General features: G+C 64.3%; 1 protein-coding gene across 1 annotated transcript; it reads right to left on the bottom strand.

Annotated features, from left to right (window-relative positions):
- Positions 1-4978: 4978 nt before the first annotated feature.
- Positions 4979-12224, bottom strand: UBE2I (ubiquitin conjugating enzyme E2 I). Its single transcript, XM_007939506.2, has 6 exons — positions 12135-12224; positions 11939-12022; positions 10677-10749; positions 6820-6929; positions 6574-6653; positions 4979-5042 (listed from the first exon to the last, which is right to left on the bottom strand). The coding sequence occupies exons 1-6, from the start codon at positions 12198-12200 to the stop codon at positions 4979-4981; spliced, it is 477 nt and encodes a 158-aa protein (XP_007937697.1). The 5' UTR covers positions 12201-12224.
- Positions 12225-16600: the final 4376 nt, after the last annotated feature.

The raw sequence follows: 16600 nt of genomic DNA, 5'->3' as shown, positions 1-16600 counted from the left end.
CGGGGGTCCCTGCGCCCCAGGGCCTAGCCGGGAGCCCTCTCCCGCGGGGGATTTAGTGGTGAGGGTCGCGGGGCCGGAGCCCCGCCGCCGCCGCCCCAGGAGACCCTCCCAAGGCCGGCGCTGTCCCCGCCCAACCTGGGGCGGGCTTGGGTCTGGGGGTTCCACCTCCGAGGATCTGCCGCTTTCTCTTGTCCCAGGGGGCAGTCCGCACCCTGGGCGTCCACCCTGACGCCCCACGGCAGCCCCGGGGTTTGGTGATCTCGGTTAGGGCCTGGGCTCGACCCAACCGACGGGACCTGGATCGCGGGGGGCTTCTTAGAACACGGGGTGCTGGGCGCCCCCCGACCCCGGCTTCTGGAACAGCTCGCTGGCCCAAAGCCTTGCCTCTCGGACAAGTTCCCCGAGACAGGTGCTGCTGGTCTCGCCCCTTGTTCCGCCGGAAGCACACTAGTCTCCAGGCTGACCAGAGAGGTTCTTGGGCGTGGCCGAGGTGCACAGCCGGTCCGGGCTGCCGGCCCAGCCCTTGGTCCTCCTGGGACGTGGGTTCGATCTGGAGTGTGAACTCCAAAGGGACGGGTCTCTCATGCGGGCCTCGAGGCCTGGCAGCCACCCCGGCTCCGCCGGGAGGAAGGCCCGGGTCCAGTTCTGTGCAGGGAGGCAGGGTGGCAGTCCTATCCTCACCTCCCTCTGCGTCCCTCCGGAGAGAAGGGCGTCCCTCAAGGCCGAGGTCCCCCGGCCTGGGAGGAACCGGGCAGCTGGCCTCAGAGTTGGGTGGACACGGCTGGGATGGCGCCACCCCGTAGCCCAGAGCCGTCATGGGCGGAGGGAGGCAGAATTTGGGGATGGGGCCTTCCAGGACTCTACCTCGCTCCAGACTCAGGCAAATGGGAGGGGGGCTCAGGACAGGAACCCAGGACAGCAGCGTCATGCATGCAGGGGCGGGGCCCTGGCACTGGACCCCCTCCTCTTTGAGGGACAGGCGTTGGTGTAGAGACAGCTTATGTCCCTTGGGGGTGATGGCAGGTCCTTAGCCTGCGTCTTGGGGCTCATGCCCCCCACCCCACAGTCTTATGTTGGGTTCTGGCACAAACACCGGCCTGGTTGCCATGGTGATTGCAATGGCTTTGGGGTGAGAGATGAGGCAGCAGATGCTGTAAACAGGAAGTCAGGGGGAGTAGGGGGGTGGCAGGAGCGGAGGCGAGAGGGGGCGCTTGCCCCCAGGTCCCCACTGCACTCCTTGGGGAGCCGAGGCAGTAGGGGCCAGCAACAACCCGACACAGGCCCTGTCAGGAGGGGCCAGCAACAACCCGACACAGCCCGTCAGGACTGAAGGGCCCTTGGGGACCCTCATCCCTCTTTTACAAGGAAGCAGACTGGGGCCTGGCGGGGGACAGGGCTTGTCCAGGGCCCCACACCCAGCTGCTGCCTCGGTTTCCCAGGACAACCACCGGATGCCCCTGTCCCCCGCCCCGCTGGCAGGTCCCGTTCGGGTTCAAGTCTTGCATCCTCCCAACCTGGCCACGTCAGACTGCCCAGGCCGTCCCACCCCTCCCCGCGCCTCAGTTTCCCCCATCTGTCACAGGGCTGACACCGCCCAAGGATAAAGCCAAGTTCTCATCTGGTTCACGGGGTGGGACAGGGCCTGGGGCGAGGAGGCGCCCCTTCAGGCCGTTCCTGCCTTTGTAGGTTGAGGGCCGAGAAGGTGGGCCGCTGGGTTCTCTGGGACTGTGGCCAGGGTTTGCACCCCGACCTCGCTCTGAACCAGTCACTGCCCCCTTCTGCCTTGCTCTGGGGGGGCTAGATGGGGGCGGGGCTGGGCTCAGCTCACACCCTCAGGGCTTGGGGCTGGAGAGGGTCGGCTGCCAAGAGCAGGAGAAAGGGGCTGACAGGAGACAAGCCCCGCATGTCGCCCTGTCCCACCCCTGGCTGATGAACAGCTCAGGAGCCCAGGTCAGCGCCATCTGGTGGCAGGCTGCAGGATTGCAGGCACGGCCTGCTATGCAGACTAGCTGTCTGGGAGGAGGTGGGAAGTGTGTGGAATTACAGTCAATGTCATGAAACAAAATGTGTATCAACTGCTGCGTGGAAGGTGCATTTGCTCTGTAAACTTTCACCCACATCACACACACAAGGCTGAGCCGTCTCCCACTGTCCTAACCCCAGGGACTCCCACCAGGGGCCCGAAGAGGTCACTCCGGGCTGGCACTGCCAGCAGAGAGGGGGCCGGGGCCCAGGCAGGAGGGCGAGCAGCACTGAGGCTGCATCTGTCAAGCCACCAGCGCAGAGTGGGTCTTGCTGCCTGTCCTGACAGCCCCTCGAGCAGAGACCAGCAGGCAAGGGAAGCCCTCCCAGGTCACAGGGGGCAGCCTCCAGCCTCAGGTCAGGGGGTGCAGACGGTCTCTCCCGCTGTCCCCGAGAGCCAGGGTGACCTGGCTGGAGGGCACTGCACCGGCCAGCAGGGGCCGTGGGGCCAAGGACAGAGCTGGGGCAGCAGCCCAGGGCCGGCGGGCGTTGTTCTGAGGACTGGAGCTTCGGCCCTGGCCCTGCTCTGGGGCTTCCAGGCACCTTGGCGAGACCTCGAGGGGCGGCCCACAGGTCTCTCCTCGCAAGCCCACTGCGGAGGGGGCCTTCAGGAGGAGGCAGCGGGGGTTTATGTGGGAGGACCCCCAGGTGGGGTCCAGGAAGCCTGCAGGCTTCCAGATGGCGACTCGGTGCCCCCGTGGGGTCAGCAGAGGATAACCCCTTGGGCCCCTCCCTGCTGTCGCTGGCTCAGACCAGTTCAGGGCAGCCCAAGTCACGCTCAGGCCCTCCAACCTGACAATGTTGTCATGGCAACCGTGATGGAGCTTCCCACCAGCCTGATGCAGGGGTGGGGGGATCCATCAGGGTTTGGTCCGGGGAGAACAGGGGAGGGGAGGTGCCCGGAGTGCTGGGGCTCTGGCTCCCTGGGCCAGGCCGGCAGCCGGCGGGGCCGGAAGGACGCAGCCCACGGGCCGGTTTGTGGAAAGCTTTAATGAGGATTCATCGACACAATGGTTCACCAGCCCACAAACCCTACTACATACAAGGTGGCTCATGCTGGGAACAGCCCTGCTCCCTATGTTACAAACAGGGGACCGGAGTCAGGGTCTCGCATCACAGGGTTTGTGTCTTTAAGCGGGGACCATGGTACGAGGGGGCATTTCGTTAGCAGGTATCACTCCGGTGTGCTAAGGCCATCCACTGCCTCCAAACACTTGCAGCGCAGAACAGACCGACTCCTCGTGTACTAGGCCATGCACAAGCATGACCACTGCCAGGCGTCACGCTATCGCTGTAAAACAGGACATTCCAGGAGCCGGTGGTGTGCAGAGGGTGGTCCACGCCGAGGTCCCCTGTGTAGTCCATGGGCCGTGGCCGCAGGCAGAGCCAAGCGCCCACACGGCCTCCTGGAGCCAACAAGGCACTCAGCGCACGCAGCCGCCAGCAGCAGCTGGAGTCCTCAGTCACCACCAGCAAGCTCCGCAGGGGCCCGGGGGCCCGATGGCGCCATGCCGACCTCCCTGGGAGCCTGGACCAGTCCGCCTACGCCAAGCCTCGTGTGCCTGCTGCGTCTTCTCGGGCACCCCCGGCACCCCCTTCTGCACCAGTCCTTCCTGGGGGCCCACTGGGCTTTAGGCCCGTCCCCTCCGGTCCCTGCGCAGCAGACCCAGATGCCACCACAGGGCCTGCAGACCGTCAGCAATGCCGGAGGCACCCGGTCTCCACTCTCAAGGAAACTGTTCAGTCCTGGGCACCAAGACGCGAACAGCAAGTCCTCTTCACTGCCGTCCAGGAACGCAGGCACAGCACCTTCACCCTCGGCCACTCCCCGTCTCCATCAGTCCATCAACACGCCTGCCTCCTAGGCCGGGCCTGCCTCCGGGGAGCAGGCTAGTCCCCGGTCCAGGGGCGCTGGGAGCTGCCGCCGCCCTCTGCTGCCGGTCCACTCCCCGGTGGCTTTCTGAAGCAGAGGACTGAGCAGCAGCGACCAGCCAGAGGCCGGTGCCCAGCAGGGGGCAGCTCCTGGGGTGGACCAAGGAGGGCCCAGGAGCGTGGGCTGGAGCCCGGCTGCTCCGCCAGGGGCCCGGGAGGGCAGGCAGCGCAGGGCTGAGGGCCGCTGTCCACAGGTGTGACGTCCGACCAGGAGAAGAGGGTGCCGGTCCCTGCAGCTGCCTCCAGGACGTGCGCTGGGGGGACCAGGGTGGGCCTTGCCGCCTGGACGGGCGTCTGGCTGGCTGGGTTCGGCGCCTGAGACACGGACGGTGGTGCAGGCGCCGGCTCTCCAACTTCTGAGCTTCACGTGTGCCAGGGTGACGCCGACTCCAAGTCACCAGAGCCCAGCCTGGGGCAGGGCCACGGCTCCGGACCCGGCGCTATTTACAAAGGACAGGCCAGCGCCGGGAGCCTGGGGCAGGGCCTCCTCCTCACACTCGGTGAATGACGATAAGGCAACGAAAACCTTTATATAAACAGTTTATTTACTCTAAACGGCAACACGACAAACGTCATAGAAACACAAAGGAAGTGGCACGGCAAGGTGCCAGCTGGCTCCGGGTCTGCGGCTCCCAGGCACCCGGCTGAGCTCTGGAGAGGACAGACGGGAAGGCGGCCAAGCACAGCGCTGCCGTCGTGAAGCACGCCAGCGTCCGCGAGGAGGAGCTAGCGCCCGGGGCTCACCCAGTATAAAAGTTTATCGTTTTACAGCAGTTGGAATACTGACATCAATATTCAAATAAAAGCAGGTTTACAGAACAATCAAGATACAAAAGACGAAGGAAGAGACCCTGTGTGAAAAACGGGGCAGGTTAGCCGGCCGGGCTGCAGACTGAGCGGAGAGACAACGGCGCCCGCCCACCCTCCCTAGGTGACCAGGAACCCTAAGAGCGACTGTCGATTTGCAAACTGTTGTAAACAAGTTCTCGCCAAACCCTTCCCTTCCTCCGGGGCCGTGCGCGGCTTACGAGGGCGCGAACTTCTTGGCCTGTGCTCGGACCCTCTTCTCATACTCCACTCTGTTTTGGCTGCGGGGTTTGAGAGAGAAGACAGTTAGGGGGCTGCCTGGCTGATGCGGGTCTGGGGCAGCGAGCGCCCGCAGCAAGGCCCCCGGCCGGCCACCTGAGGGGCCCCGTGGCTGCGGCAACAGGACGGACAACGTTCTCCCTCGGCGGAGGTGTGAGGCACTGTGGCCCCCCGCCTGAGGACAGTTCCAGCCGTGAGGCACAGCCCTGGCTAGGACCAGGGAGACGAGTCTGCCTGCTGGGGACCCAGACACCGGCATTAACGCTGAGAGGAAATACCGAATGCCTGACCCGCTTCCTCGTTGCTAGTTTTCAAAGGCAGAGCCCGACCTCCAGCGGCCTCAGCTCTCCCGGAGCAGCGCCCGGGAAACAAGGCCCGGAGACCGCCCGCTGGGACGGGGCAGGAGACACGTTTCCCAAGCGGACTCCCAAAGTGGGCTAAGTTTAGGAGGACAAACGCTGTCCCTGTGCAGAGCAGTAAGGGCGGCCTGGGAGGAGGCTGAAGCCGGGGCCTCAGTGGCTGCAGTGGCCAACGTCAGGGAGGACAGGACAGATCCCGCGGCCACAGTGAGGGGACCAGAGCCGCCGCTCCCCAGCGCAGGCCGCGGAGAAGGCTGCAGCGGCAGAAGCCACGTCCACCCGGGGCGGGAGGCCGCACGGGCCCTCTAGAATCAGCCGGCAGTGCCCACTGACCCCAGGCTGGACTGAAGCCTTGGGGCTGGGACCGTGGCCCGGGGGCCCAGCAAGCCGTCTGCTGAGAGCGCGGACGCACACCTGGGCCCGGCCAGCAGGGGCGCCCTCGCCAGGGGCCAGGATCCGCAGAGGCTGCTTTTTGTGGAGAGAAACCTCTCAGTCAACCACAGGGGCGTGACTCAGGACATGTGAGCAGCACCAAACCTGTCCTGACACGAACCCTGCCCCCCTCCCCCAAGAACCAGCCGCTCTCACGCGTGGCCCCGGGGCCTGTGCTGAGAGCCCTGGTCAGCAGGCCTGGTTTCCATGGCGAGCCCGCCCACCCCACCTGAGGGGCCCCCAGCCAGGCCCACACCCCACTAACAGGCCCTGGGCAGGGAAGCAGGTGCCCAGGCGTGGGTGGGATGGATGCCCCAGCGGGGCCCCGAGCCAGCCACGCCCCCTCCCACCAGGGAAGGGTCGAGCTGGTACTCACGCCTGCAAGAAACCTGGGCTCCCAGGTGAGCGCCCGTGCTGGCAGACACCCCACTTGGGCAGCACGGCCCCCACAGCAAGAGGCTCCTTTGGGCATCAGCCAGGCTGCCCAGTCTCCTCTCAGCTCCGCCCAAGACGCTGCCACGCGGCCTGTTCTTCCAGCCCAGGCCCTCAGCACAGGCAGCTCTCAGCCACCTCCTACAGGCCTCCCGGGCCCCTGCCAGCACTGACCCGGCCAGCGCCACTACTGTATGTCACCACCTCCAGCCCAGGCTGCTAGGAGCCACCGAGGACCCACCCTCCCATGGGCCCCTGTGGCTGGACACAGAGAGTGTGTGCCACCTCAAGCCTGGGGCCACCTACTTACCAGTAGATCGTGTAAGCCTCTGCCTGGGCCGGGTCTTGGATATTTGGTTCATTTAGGAGCTCCTGTATCCCTAATAAGATCTGTGTGGAGACAGGACAAGGCTCAGGTGGGCCAGCAACACAGGGCCGGGACACCCCCCCGTCCACCTGTACCCCTAATAAGATCTGTGCAAAGACACGGGCAGGACGAGGCACAGGCAGGCGCACGGCACTGGGACCCCGCCCGCCCGCCCGCTGCGGCCTGTACCTGTTTGATCGTGATGGCTGGCCTCCAGTCCTTGTCCTCCTCCAGGATGGACAGGCACACAGTGCCCGAGGGGTACACGTTCGGGTGGAAGAGCGGTGGCTCGAACTTGCCTACACGACGACGAGAAGGTGCTTTGGTGGCAGTTATCTGGGCGAGCGTGCCCCCCCCAGGCAGCGGCCCTCCGCCCCCGCCCACCTGAGTGCCGCCCCGCCCGCTGCCAGGCTCCCCGCCACGGCCTGTGGCGAGATGCTACACCAAGCCCGAGGAGGGCGAAGGGCCCAAAGCGTGTGGGCTGACACGGACCCTCCCCAGCCTTCCATCAGACTGCCTTCCAGCGGCTGGCTGCTTTCAACACGGGAGCTCGCAGGACCCACATTCCTCCTCGGGAAATAGACGAGTCGTTTTTTCCTCAAGAGCACGCTTGTGGGAGATTTCGTCACATCCAGACGGCGCAGCAAGTCTAGCCCGGCCTGGTCACTGTCGAGAGACAGCCCCCACCAGAGCCAACAGAGTGGCCCTGTGTCCTTGAGCCCAAGTCCGTCACACACAACGGCATCCTGGCTCCTCAGGCTCCGACAGCAGGTCCCACGACACACGGGCACCCACGCCCGTCCACCCCTATGCTGCAGGCGCGCCCGGGCTGCCGGGAACGCTCGTGTGCGCTTCTGTGTGAATGGAGCAGCTGTTGCCAGCCTTCACGGTGGTGGTGTGAGCCACTCCTGCCTGGCACAGGGCCGTGTGGGTTCAGCCACCCGGCAAGCGCGGAGGCCACCTCTCATGGTTCTGACTTGTGTTTGCCGTTGAGCACCGGGGTTGAGTGCCCCCCCCACACTGTTCACCAAGCCCTGGAGACACCCCCTGCTCCCTGGTCCATCTGAGCGCTGCGTGTGCTCCGCACACAAGCCCCTTGTCACCCTGACGTACCACCACCTCTCCTGGCCCTGCCGTTTTACTCCTTCAGCACAATCCGGCTGCTCAGGGTCTCCCGCCAATCTGTCCACGTGGCGGTCCCCAGATGGCTTCCAGCCATCGCTAGGCACAGACTGCCTGAGCCACCGAGCTCCAGCCACTCCTCCTTGAAGCCACACGTCCCACAGCCGCCCGTGCTGCTGGTCAGGCTCCCAGAGGACTCAGAGGATGCAGAACAAGGGCTGCCCCTGCCGTCATCAGATGGACTTCAGCCGAAGGAGGGACTACCAGCGAGAGGTTCACCTACGTCTCGTCAACTGAGCAAAGGCATTCACCTGTGTGGATCACGGACAGCACCGGGATGAAGAACGGGAATTCTAGACATGTCACCGCGCTCACGTGCAGCCTGTACGTAGACGAGGGACAGCTCCTCGAACAGAACAAGGGGATTCTATGTGCTTCAAAATCAGAGGAGGTGTGTGGCAGGGCTGTGCCTTTCTCCGCACATGTTCAATCCACCTACTGAGCGGAGTCTAAGAACAAGGCACCAGGATCGGAGGAAGGCTCGTTAACACCCTGCGACACGCAGACAACACAACCGTGCGTGCTGCAAGTGAGGATGACTGGAAGCACTGACTGATGAAGGTCAAAGACTACAGCCCACAGAACAGATCACACCTCAATACAAAGGCAAAAACCATTCACAACTCAACCAGTGAGCAACATCATGATAATGGAGAAAAGACTGACGCCAGGCGTTTCATTTTACTCGGACCCACAAATCCACGTTCGTGGAAGCAGCAGCCGAGAAATCAGATGACGGCCTGCACCGGGCAAACCTGCTGCAAAGACCTCAAGAATTAAGAAACAAAGACGTCTCTGAAGACTAAGGGGCGTTTGACCCAAACCACGGTATCTCCAGTCGCCTCTTTTGTGTGTGAAAGTCGGACCACGAATAAGGAAGACCGACCCAGAGTTGGTGCCTTGGAGTTGTGGTGTCGTTGAGAACGCTGAACATGCCGTGGGCGCCCAAAGAACATCGGTGCCGGAGGACGCACAGCCGAGACGCTCCTCAGCTGCGAGGATGGCCAGACCGCCTCACGGACCTGGGCGTGCTGTCAGGAGGGCCCAGTCCCGGGAGAAGGCCCCGTGCGTGGTACGTGGAGGGTCCGTGAGCAAGAGGAAGACCCTCCCCGAGACGGACGGCCACTGCGGCTGCAACAACGGTTCAGACACAGCAAGACCGAGGCTGGCGCAGGACTCGATGGCCCGGCAGTAACGCTCCCGGCCATGTCGTCTGGAGGACACGCGTGTGCACGCGCTATAGAGCGGGGCTGCTGGGTCACCGGTCGGCATGAGCTGAGCTCTGGTGGAGCCTGGCGGCCAGCTCCCCATCGGCCGTGGCGGTGCACACACCCTGCAGGAGGCCCAAGTGCTCCGCGGCGCGGCACCACCCCCACTTGGCTCCGCCTGCCCTTCTCGCTGTGGCCATTCTGGCGGTGCATGGGGCCCCCTCGTGGGCCCTGGCCGGGTGAAGCCCGAGTTATGGTCGTCTGCTCTTGTCTCAGGCTCTGACCTGGGGCTTGACTCCTCATTGACTGGTGTGTTTCAGTGTCGATGACCTTGACTTCAATGTTGTACGAGAGGTGGGCTTTCCCCGACGGCTGGTCCCCTGCGTGTATCCCTTGTGAAATCGCTCCCGGCCCCAAGAGCACACAGCTGGTCTCTGGCCACCTCCTCTGCAACCCAGATTGCACCGAGCTCCGCTGGGCTCTGCCGCACCCAGGAGTGACTCTGGGAGAGCCCGCTGACCCATCCGTTTCACGGCTGTCCTCTTCCCGCAACACTGTGGTGGCACGTCGTAACACGGCCAGCGTGGACCTGCAGGTCTGTCTGTGGACGGCTGTCCTACCAGGACCCGGAATCTGGGTCCGGAGCCCTCAGCACAGGCCCGACAGCAGGCTCTGACCCTGCCCTCGCCCAGCACAGACCCTACTGACGAGTCAGGGTGCTCGTCAACACTGATGCTCCTTCCTGGATTTCGCTTTAGGGCCCGCGGGGCGGCGGTAACCAGGCCTCCAGCGGACACGGCCTCACACTCCAGAGCCAGGTCTCGAAAGGTGCCCTGGCCCTCAGCAGTTGCATCAGATGCCGCCGCAGGTGCTGGTGCGAGAACCTGCGTTTGCTACCATCAGGTGACAGCAGACCTTTGCGTGTTGCACCCTCTTCGCACAGCGACCTGACTCCCCATTCCCACCAGCCACCCACATGGCCCGAACTGCCCCAGTGTGTTTACTCCGTCCCCTGCCGCGATTCTCGCATCAGGGCTTCTGCCTCATGTGCCTGCTGGGCCTTCCGACGTGACGCTGAAGGCAAGAGAGGCCTGCAGCGGCTCTCGTTCCGGGACTGTCGTGATCGCGGGTCACCCAGTTAACAGCAGGTTGGTAAAGCTGCTTCTGGCAGATGCTTCAGTAACAGAAAACACGCTTCCACTTCTTGAATCACTGACCACAGGAGAACACGGGGGCACGCGGTCACAGCCTGCTCTGTGGTGGGCAGGTGGAACTCACGGGACAAAGTGACCACAGAAGGGCTGCTGACCCCCATCGGCAGCCAGGCGTCTGCCCCACCTCTGGCTGAACCGCCCGGGTGGTCGGGCGCGGCCCCCACGCCTTTCTGCAGGTTCAGCCCTTCGTCCTCCTGAGCTGCGCGTGTGGAGAGCGCGGCAGACAGCGGGCGGCACCGAGAGGCCAGGGCACACAAAGTGCTCGGTGCCCAGAGACGGGGCAAGGTGGGTTAGGGCAGGTGGTCAGTGCGCCTCTGCACCCCCCGCCAAGCACGGCAGGCCCAGGCCGACTTCTCGCCCGAGACAACTTGCAGCGGTCCGGGCACTCGTGTCCCGGGCTCAGCCTGGCCTGGGCAGCCGCGGTGCAGGCGGCTCTACTCACATTTTGGCGGCGAGGACGGATAGTCATCCTTGAAAAGCATCCTCAGCTTGAACAGGCCTCCCTCCCACGGGGTCTGTCGAGAAAACCAGCCGTTCACGGTAGGGCTGGGAGCAGGGGCCTGCGACTACAGGGGGCGCGCCTGACCAAGGGGATGGCCACTTCACCCTACAGCCCACTGTCCCCACCACTGGGCTTCTGTGGAAACCTCCGAGCTCAGGGGGTGAGCAGGCCAGAGATCACCTGCAGAGGCCAGGGACCTGGCATGGCCTTATGGACCGAACCGTGTCCCCCAGAATTTGAGCTATAAATCCTGAGCCTGCACTCTCTGCCCGGGCCCTACTCAGAGCAGCTCTCTGCTGGGCTGGGCGAGGACAGCTAGGCACAGAAGCCAGCAGAGCGGGGAAGACCCAGCGGAGAGCGCCGCGCACCGAGGGCAGAGGCCGGGGGGCAGCGCTGTCCCGAGACGGACAGGAAGCACCTGCTCCTGGACTGGCGCCCCGGACTCCTTCCTCCTGACGGTGAGCAAACCCTCCAGTTCTTTTAAGCCCCCACCCACCCGCGGTGTCAGCTGGGGCAGCGTTAGGAGGAGACTCAGGCCGTGAGAGCCACGCCTGTGGTGGGGCCCAGGGAGGCACCCGGGTGCTGCACCGTGGCACCACAGCCAGCATCCAGACCCGTCCCGGGCGGCCTGGCAGCTTCAGACTGGGGCAGAGCCGAGTCCCCGTGCTACTCAGCTGGGAGAGGGGAGGGAGGCGGCTGGGTGAGCTCGTGGGGTTTCGGTGCCCGAAGCTGGCTGCAGCCGTGAAGCACAAGGGAAGGGGTGAGGGCTCCAGGCAAAAGTCCTACGGCCAGAAAGTGTGGATGGCCGCCTAGAGCCACCTCAACGCCCCACTTGCCCACAAAGCAGCCAGCACCGCCCAGCAGCCTGGGTGAGCCTGGGGACAGCACCGAGGGGAGGGGCACTAGGGGAGGATTCGTGGCTCCAGGCAGCCGCCCCAGGGGCCAGCGTGGGCCTGTGCCGCTAAGGTGACGAGCCACCGGCACGACTCCCGGGAAAGGGCTCTTCAGGGGCCTGGAGTCAGCACACCCAGCCCGCCACCTCCCCATGTCCCCGAAGACAGCCAGCGGAGAGCCACTGTGCCCGGGATGCTCCTCTCCACGATGCCATCCCTTCCTCGTGGGCCCCACCTCCCCACGCCCCCGGGGCCAGGTGACAGGCTGCCGGGACCAGACTGAGACTCTGCACGGCTCCCGCCTCTTACCCCCTTCTTCCCAGGGATGGCGCACTCCCAGTTCATGAGGTTCATGGTGCCATCGGGGTTTTTTGTCGGGACAGCCACAAAGCCCTGCGGAGAGAGGACACCAGGAGCAGTCATGGCTGCTGGCCCCGGCAAGAGAGCGGCGCGCAGCCGCAGACCCACCGCCCGTGGCCCCCAGCTGGACAGACGCGGCGCTTACAAACGGGTGGTCCTTCCTCCACGCTTTCCTCTCCTGTGCGAGTCTGCTGAGGGCAATCCCCGACATGGTCAAGTCCTGCAACAGACACACACCTGGCTCAGCGCGCCCCCGCGGCGCCGCCCCTCAGAGCAACGCCCACGGACGCCTTCTGACCTAACCTCGGCCCTGCACACACGGGGGTCCCCGCCCGCAGGGCACACGAGGAACAGAGGCTCAGAGAAGCAGCAGGGCCTCAAGCTGCATTCCCTGCTTGGCACAGACAAGTCAGAGACTACATTGTAACAAGAAAGCCTACAAACACCCAGGCTCTTACTAAAATGCAGCAAGAGCCCAAAGCTTTGGGCAGACCACCAAGCAGGCTCCCAGGACGGGAGTCAGGACTGTTAGCCTGAGGGGGTCTCCTGCCACTGTGTCCTTGATGACTCCCATGGTCATGGGGTGTGTCCAGTCCCCAGCTCAGAAGGAGCCCTGGGAAGGAGGGCAGGTCATGCAGCCCGAGTATAAACCCAAAGGCGGCCAGCAGCCCTCACTCCGGCTGCTCTGCACTGGCCCTCTGCCCCCAGCATGCCCCAGGCCGGCCACCGAGTGCCTCTGTCCCCCTGCTCCCCAGTCACCCCGCACTGCCCCTCTGCCCCCAGCATGCCTCCGCACTGCCCGTCGCCCACAGACCCACCCCGGGCCACCAGCCCAGCGAGTGCATCACGTGCTCTATTGCCTTGGGAAGTCAAAGGCAGTGCAGTGCCCCTTCTAGAGCCCGGCCGACCACCCCACGTGGATCTGTGGGCCGGGTGCCAGCTGCAGGGAGGGAGGGTATCCAGGGCCCACAATGGCTGCTCGAGGCCTGGCCACCAGTCTTTCTAATCGGCTGCTGGGCGCCCCCAGTCCCTGCCAAGCCCCAGCCTCACCACAGGTGGAGCCCCTCAGGTGTGTTCACTGAGCACCGCGGTGTACCAGGCAGGGCAGGGTTTGAACGGAAAGCAAGGCTTCAGCGAGGCAGGGGACCAGCCAAACCTTCCCACGTGCAACACAGGGTGCACGTAGCACCCACAGACCATCTCCGTGGAGTCTGGAAGCGACCTCACAGCCTGCGGTCCCCAGAGACTGCCCTGCGCCCAATCTGCAGGGATCACCTCCACGCCCACTTCCGGGGAAGGAGATTCAGGAGAACCCACCGCTAAGGGCCACCTCCCCTGCCTGTGAGGGCCACCTCCCCTGACATTCCCGCCGGCAGCCCCACCTGGCCCCGGGGCTTAGCTGCTGGGACGCCTTGGCTTCCTGAGGAAGTCACATCGCACCCACCATCCAGCACTGACCCCTAGCTTCCAAGCCACGCCCCATCCTGGGGAGGGGAGCCCCCCAAACAGAAGAAAGGCTGCACCAAGCTGCACACACAGCTGCTACCACACCGCCAGGCAGCCGCGTCTCAGCGGCCCCACATCCCCAGGGTCCTCCTGAGCGAGGGACTCTGGGGGCCCGAGGGCCACCCTGTCCTCAGGTTTGAGAACCCCGGCAGCGAACTGCTTAGGCCAGCGTGGAGGCAGGGGGCTTGCAGACCCAGACCAACAACCGGCCCCGGGCTCGGGAAAACCCCCAGCCCTCGACCGCGACAGACAAGCCAACGGCCTCCCGGGGGCGGCCACCCTGTCCGGTTCCCATGCCTGCAAACCGGCCGGCCTCCGTGCTGTGACCCCAGAGCGCACCTTTCCAAAGGTTCTGACCTGACCCAACCTCAAAACTGAGCCCCAGTCGATAACCCCATGCTGGGAACAAGCGAGCTGTCACACGTCACAGGCCGTAGTTCCAGAACCCAGTGGCCACGGAGACCGCCCTCACCTGGACAGCACGCCCACTGCTGACTTCCTCACGTGGAAACAGGGTGTGCCGGCTCCCTCTAAGCAGTGGGGGACCCGAGATGAGATGGGAGGGAGCGCGGCGTGGGGAGGCACCAGGTCTTAGACCCGGGGGCACTGGCGGAAGACCGTTGGCGGAGGGAAGGCACTGCAAAGAGGGCAGTGGGTGTGAGGTGTGGGCCGGTGTGGGGCCAAGCCCGGAGCTCCCAGGCTCCACAGGAGGAGAGCGGGAGCCCACCGCGGCAGGCCAGAAGTCGGCGGGACCTGCGAGGGGTGGGGAGCTCTGTAATAACACCTCCGAAGCCTTGTCACTGTCAAGTCGCTCAAAGGCTTCACCTCTGCCCTGTGGGCCCAGGTCTCAGCCACCCCTGTGGGCCTGTGGCCCAGCCCCGACAGCCCCCCAGGCTCACAGTGGGCTCCTGAGGGCGGGCAGCACCTGGGAACCGTCCTGACAGCCAGGACGGGTGAGCCCAGCGCCAGCGAAGCCAGGGCCAGACCTCAGCACAGGCCCGACTCTCTGAGCAGCGTCTGGACACTGAAGAGAGGGGACCTCTTCAGCCGGGAGCAGCACTGGGCAAAACAGCCCTCTGCTCTGGGGCCCAGAAGCAGGTACCGGGGTGATCCTCCCAGCTTCCACCTCGGCTCCAACAAGTGAACACAGCTGCCCAGGAGCCCGTCTCCGACCGTGGGAAAGGGACAAGGCGGCCCTCAAAGTTCAGGCGCCTCTCAAAGCTTGCTGTTGTCAGTCGGATCTGACACATAATAACAACATCATCACTAGGGAAGTAAATTGCCCAAACTTCCTTGTGAGGAGTGGCTGGTGGGTTGGAACCGTCAGCCTTCTGGTTAGCAGTCAAGTGCCTTAGGCACTATGCTACCAGAGCTCCCCCCCTCAAGGCTAATTCTTCTAAAATGTCCCATACCCCAAAGTACCCCTGGTGCCAGGGGTGCCCCATAGGAGCCTGGCAGCCCTGCCCCATCGTGACAGACCACAGGACAAGGAGCCCAGGGCAAACCCTCGCTCGGCGCAGCATACCCTGGCTCCACATCGGTCCACCCGCCCGCCTCCTGCTGTTGGGGGTAAGCAGGTCACCGCTACATCTTTAATTATAACCAGCAGCTGTAATTCAAAATCCCACTTGGAACCGCAGACTCGCCCTTCCTCAGCCGAGAAGCACTTGAGCTGTAAGTGGTACCAGGTGCTTCAGAGAGGAGATCACACGAGGCAAAGACGTTCTCCACGAAGTGCCAGAGATGCCAGCAGGGCAGGGGGAGCCAGGGTACCTGGCCTGGGCGCCTCTCAGCATGCTCTTGTCAGACGAGGCTCTGCCAGCCAGGAGTGCAACCTGCGCAGCTACTTACTGGTGGGGCGTGAGCAAGGGGTTCCTCCCCCCGCAACCTAACCGACACACCTGTCAGATGGGTGCAGCACTATGACTGGCTACAGCACGAAAGGGACCTTGGAGGACCAAACCAAACCAAACCAAACTCACTGCCCGGAGTCCATTCCGACTCACTAGAGAGCAGAGTGGAACTGCCCCACGGGTTTCCAAGGCGCCAGTCTTTCTGGAAGCTGCCAGCCTCGCCTTTCTCCCTGGAGCGGCTGGTGAGTTCTTACCGCCAACCTCTGGTCAGCCGCGCCAGGCAGGACACCGGCACCCAGCACCCCGGAGACCCGCGCGCCCTCAGCTCTTTCACTGCCCACCGCAGGCCGGCTCTGAAGCGCGGTCTCAAGCCCGAGACACCTGACACCCACCTGGCATGTCAGGATGCGGACTGCACTGCAGAGCCACCCAACACCTGGGGTGGGCTGGGCGTCTCTGTGGGGAGATCACACACACCAGCCCAATCCCCACTTCTGCTAGGACCCGTCCTCCGTGTCAAGGCGACGTTTTCAGTAAAACCCGTGACAGCCAGAAATCTATCCAACGCAACTCGACTCTGATTCCTAGGGACCCTACAGAACCGTCCAACAAGGTTTCCAAGCCTGTCAACCCTTCTGGAAGCAGACTGCCTCATCTTTCTCCTGCGGAGCGGAGCGCCTGCTGGGTTCGAACCGCTGACCTTTCGGTTAGCAGCTGAAGGCTTTAACCCGGATACGTGTTAGAGACAGAAAACTCAAAAACAGTTTCCGCTACTAGAGCGGCAGACATAACGACTGCCCCTATCAAAGGCGGAAAACTTGTGAGACTGGGGTCGCGTTCCGGCTCTCACAGGTTTTGCTGTAACAGACACGCAGAGGTACTGTCGTTAAAACGGGGGGGGGAGGCATAACCAATTTGCCAAATGGGGAATCAAGCGTCATCGAAAAGGAACAAAAACCTACTAAGTTGCTAGAGTGACCCACTGACCACCAAGCTTTGCTTTCCTCCTCCCGGAACTAGCAGTTCGAGGTCGTCTCAAGGCACAAGGCGATCCCCAAGGCACGGCCGACCTGGCCCTGCAGGGCGGCGCTCTTCGGCGTCCCACCGCGCTCACAACACGGCCGCCCTCGCGGCGGCGCGCAGCTCAGCTCCGCTGGGAGGTTTTCAGGAAACCCGCGCAGCACCGCCGCTCCCCACTGGGGGGCCCGCGACGCCCAGCCCCCTGGTCGGCCCGGCTGCAAGGCGCCCCCTC

This window comes from Orycteropus afer, unplaced genomic scaffold, assembly GCF_000298275.1.
Source record: "Orycteropus afer afer isolate SDZICR_OR568_19922 unplaced genomic scaffold, OryAfe1.0 scaffold00061, whole genome shotgun sequence".
NCBI lineage: Eukaryota > Metazoa > Chordata > Mammalia > Tubulidentata > Orycteropodidae > Orycteropus > Orycteropus afer.
The sequence above is the reverse complement of the archived record's forward strand: the minus strand, read 5'-3'. Positions and strand labels throughout refer to the sequence as shown.

What these genes read in the sequence shown, in the direction of transcription:
- UBE2I (XM_007939506.2), bottom strand. Translation starts at nt 12,200, where the DNA reads ATGTCGGGGATTGCCCTCAGCAGACTCGCACAGGAGAGGAAAGCGTGG. An exon ending in CCATCCCTGGGAAGAAGGGG is followed by an intron (nt 10,750 to 11,938) that starts GTAAGAGGCGGG and finishes TTTTCTCGACAG; the next exon opens with ACCCCGTGGGAGGGAGGCCT. An exon ending in GAGGCTTACACGATCTACTG is followed by an intron (nt 5,043 to 6,573) that starts GTAAGTAGGTGG and finishes CAAACCCCGCAG; the next exon opens with CCAAAACAGAGTGGAGTATG.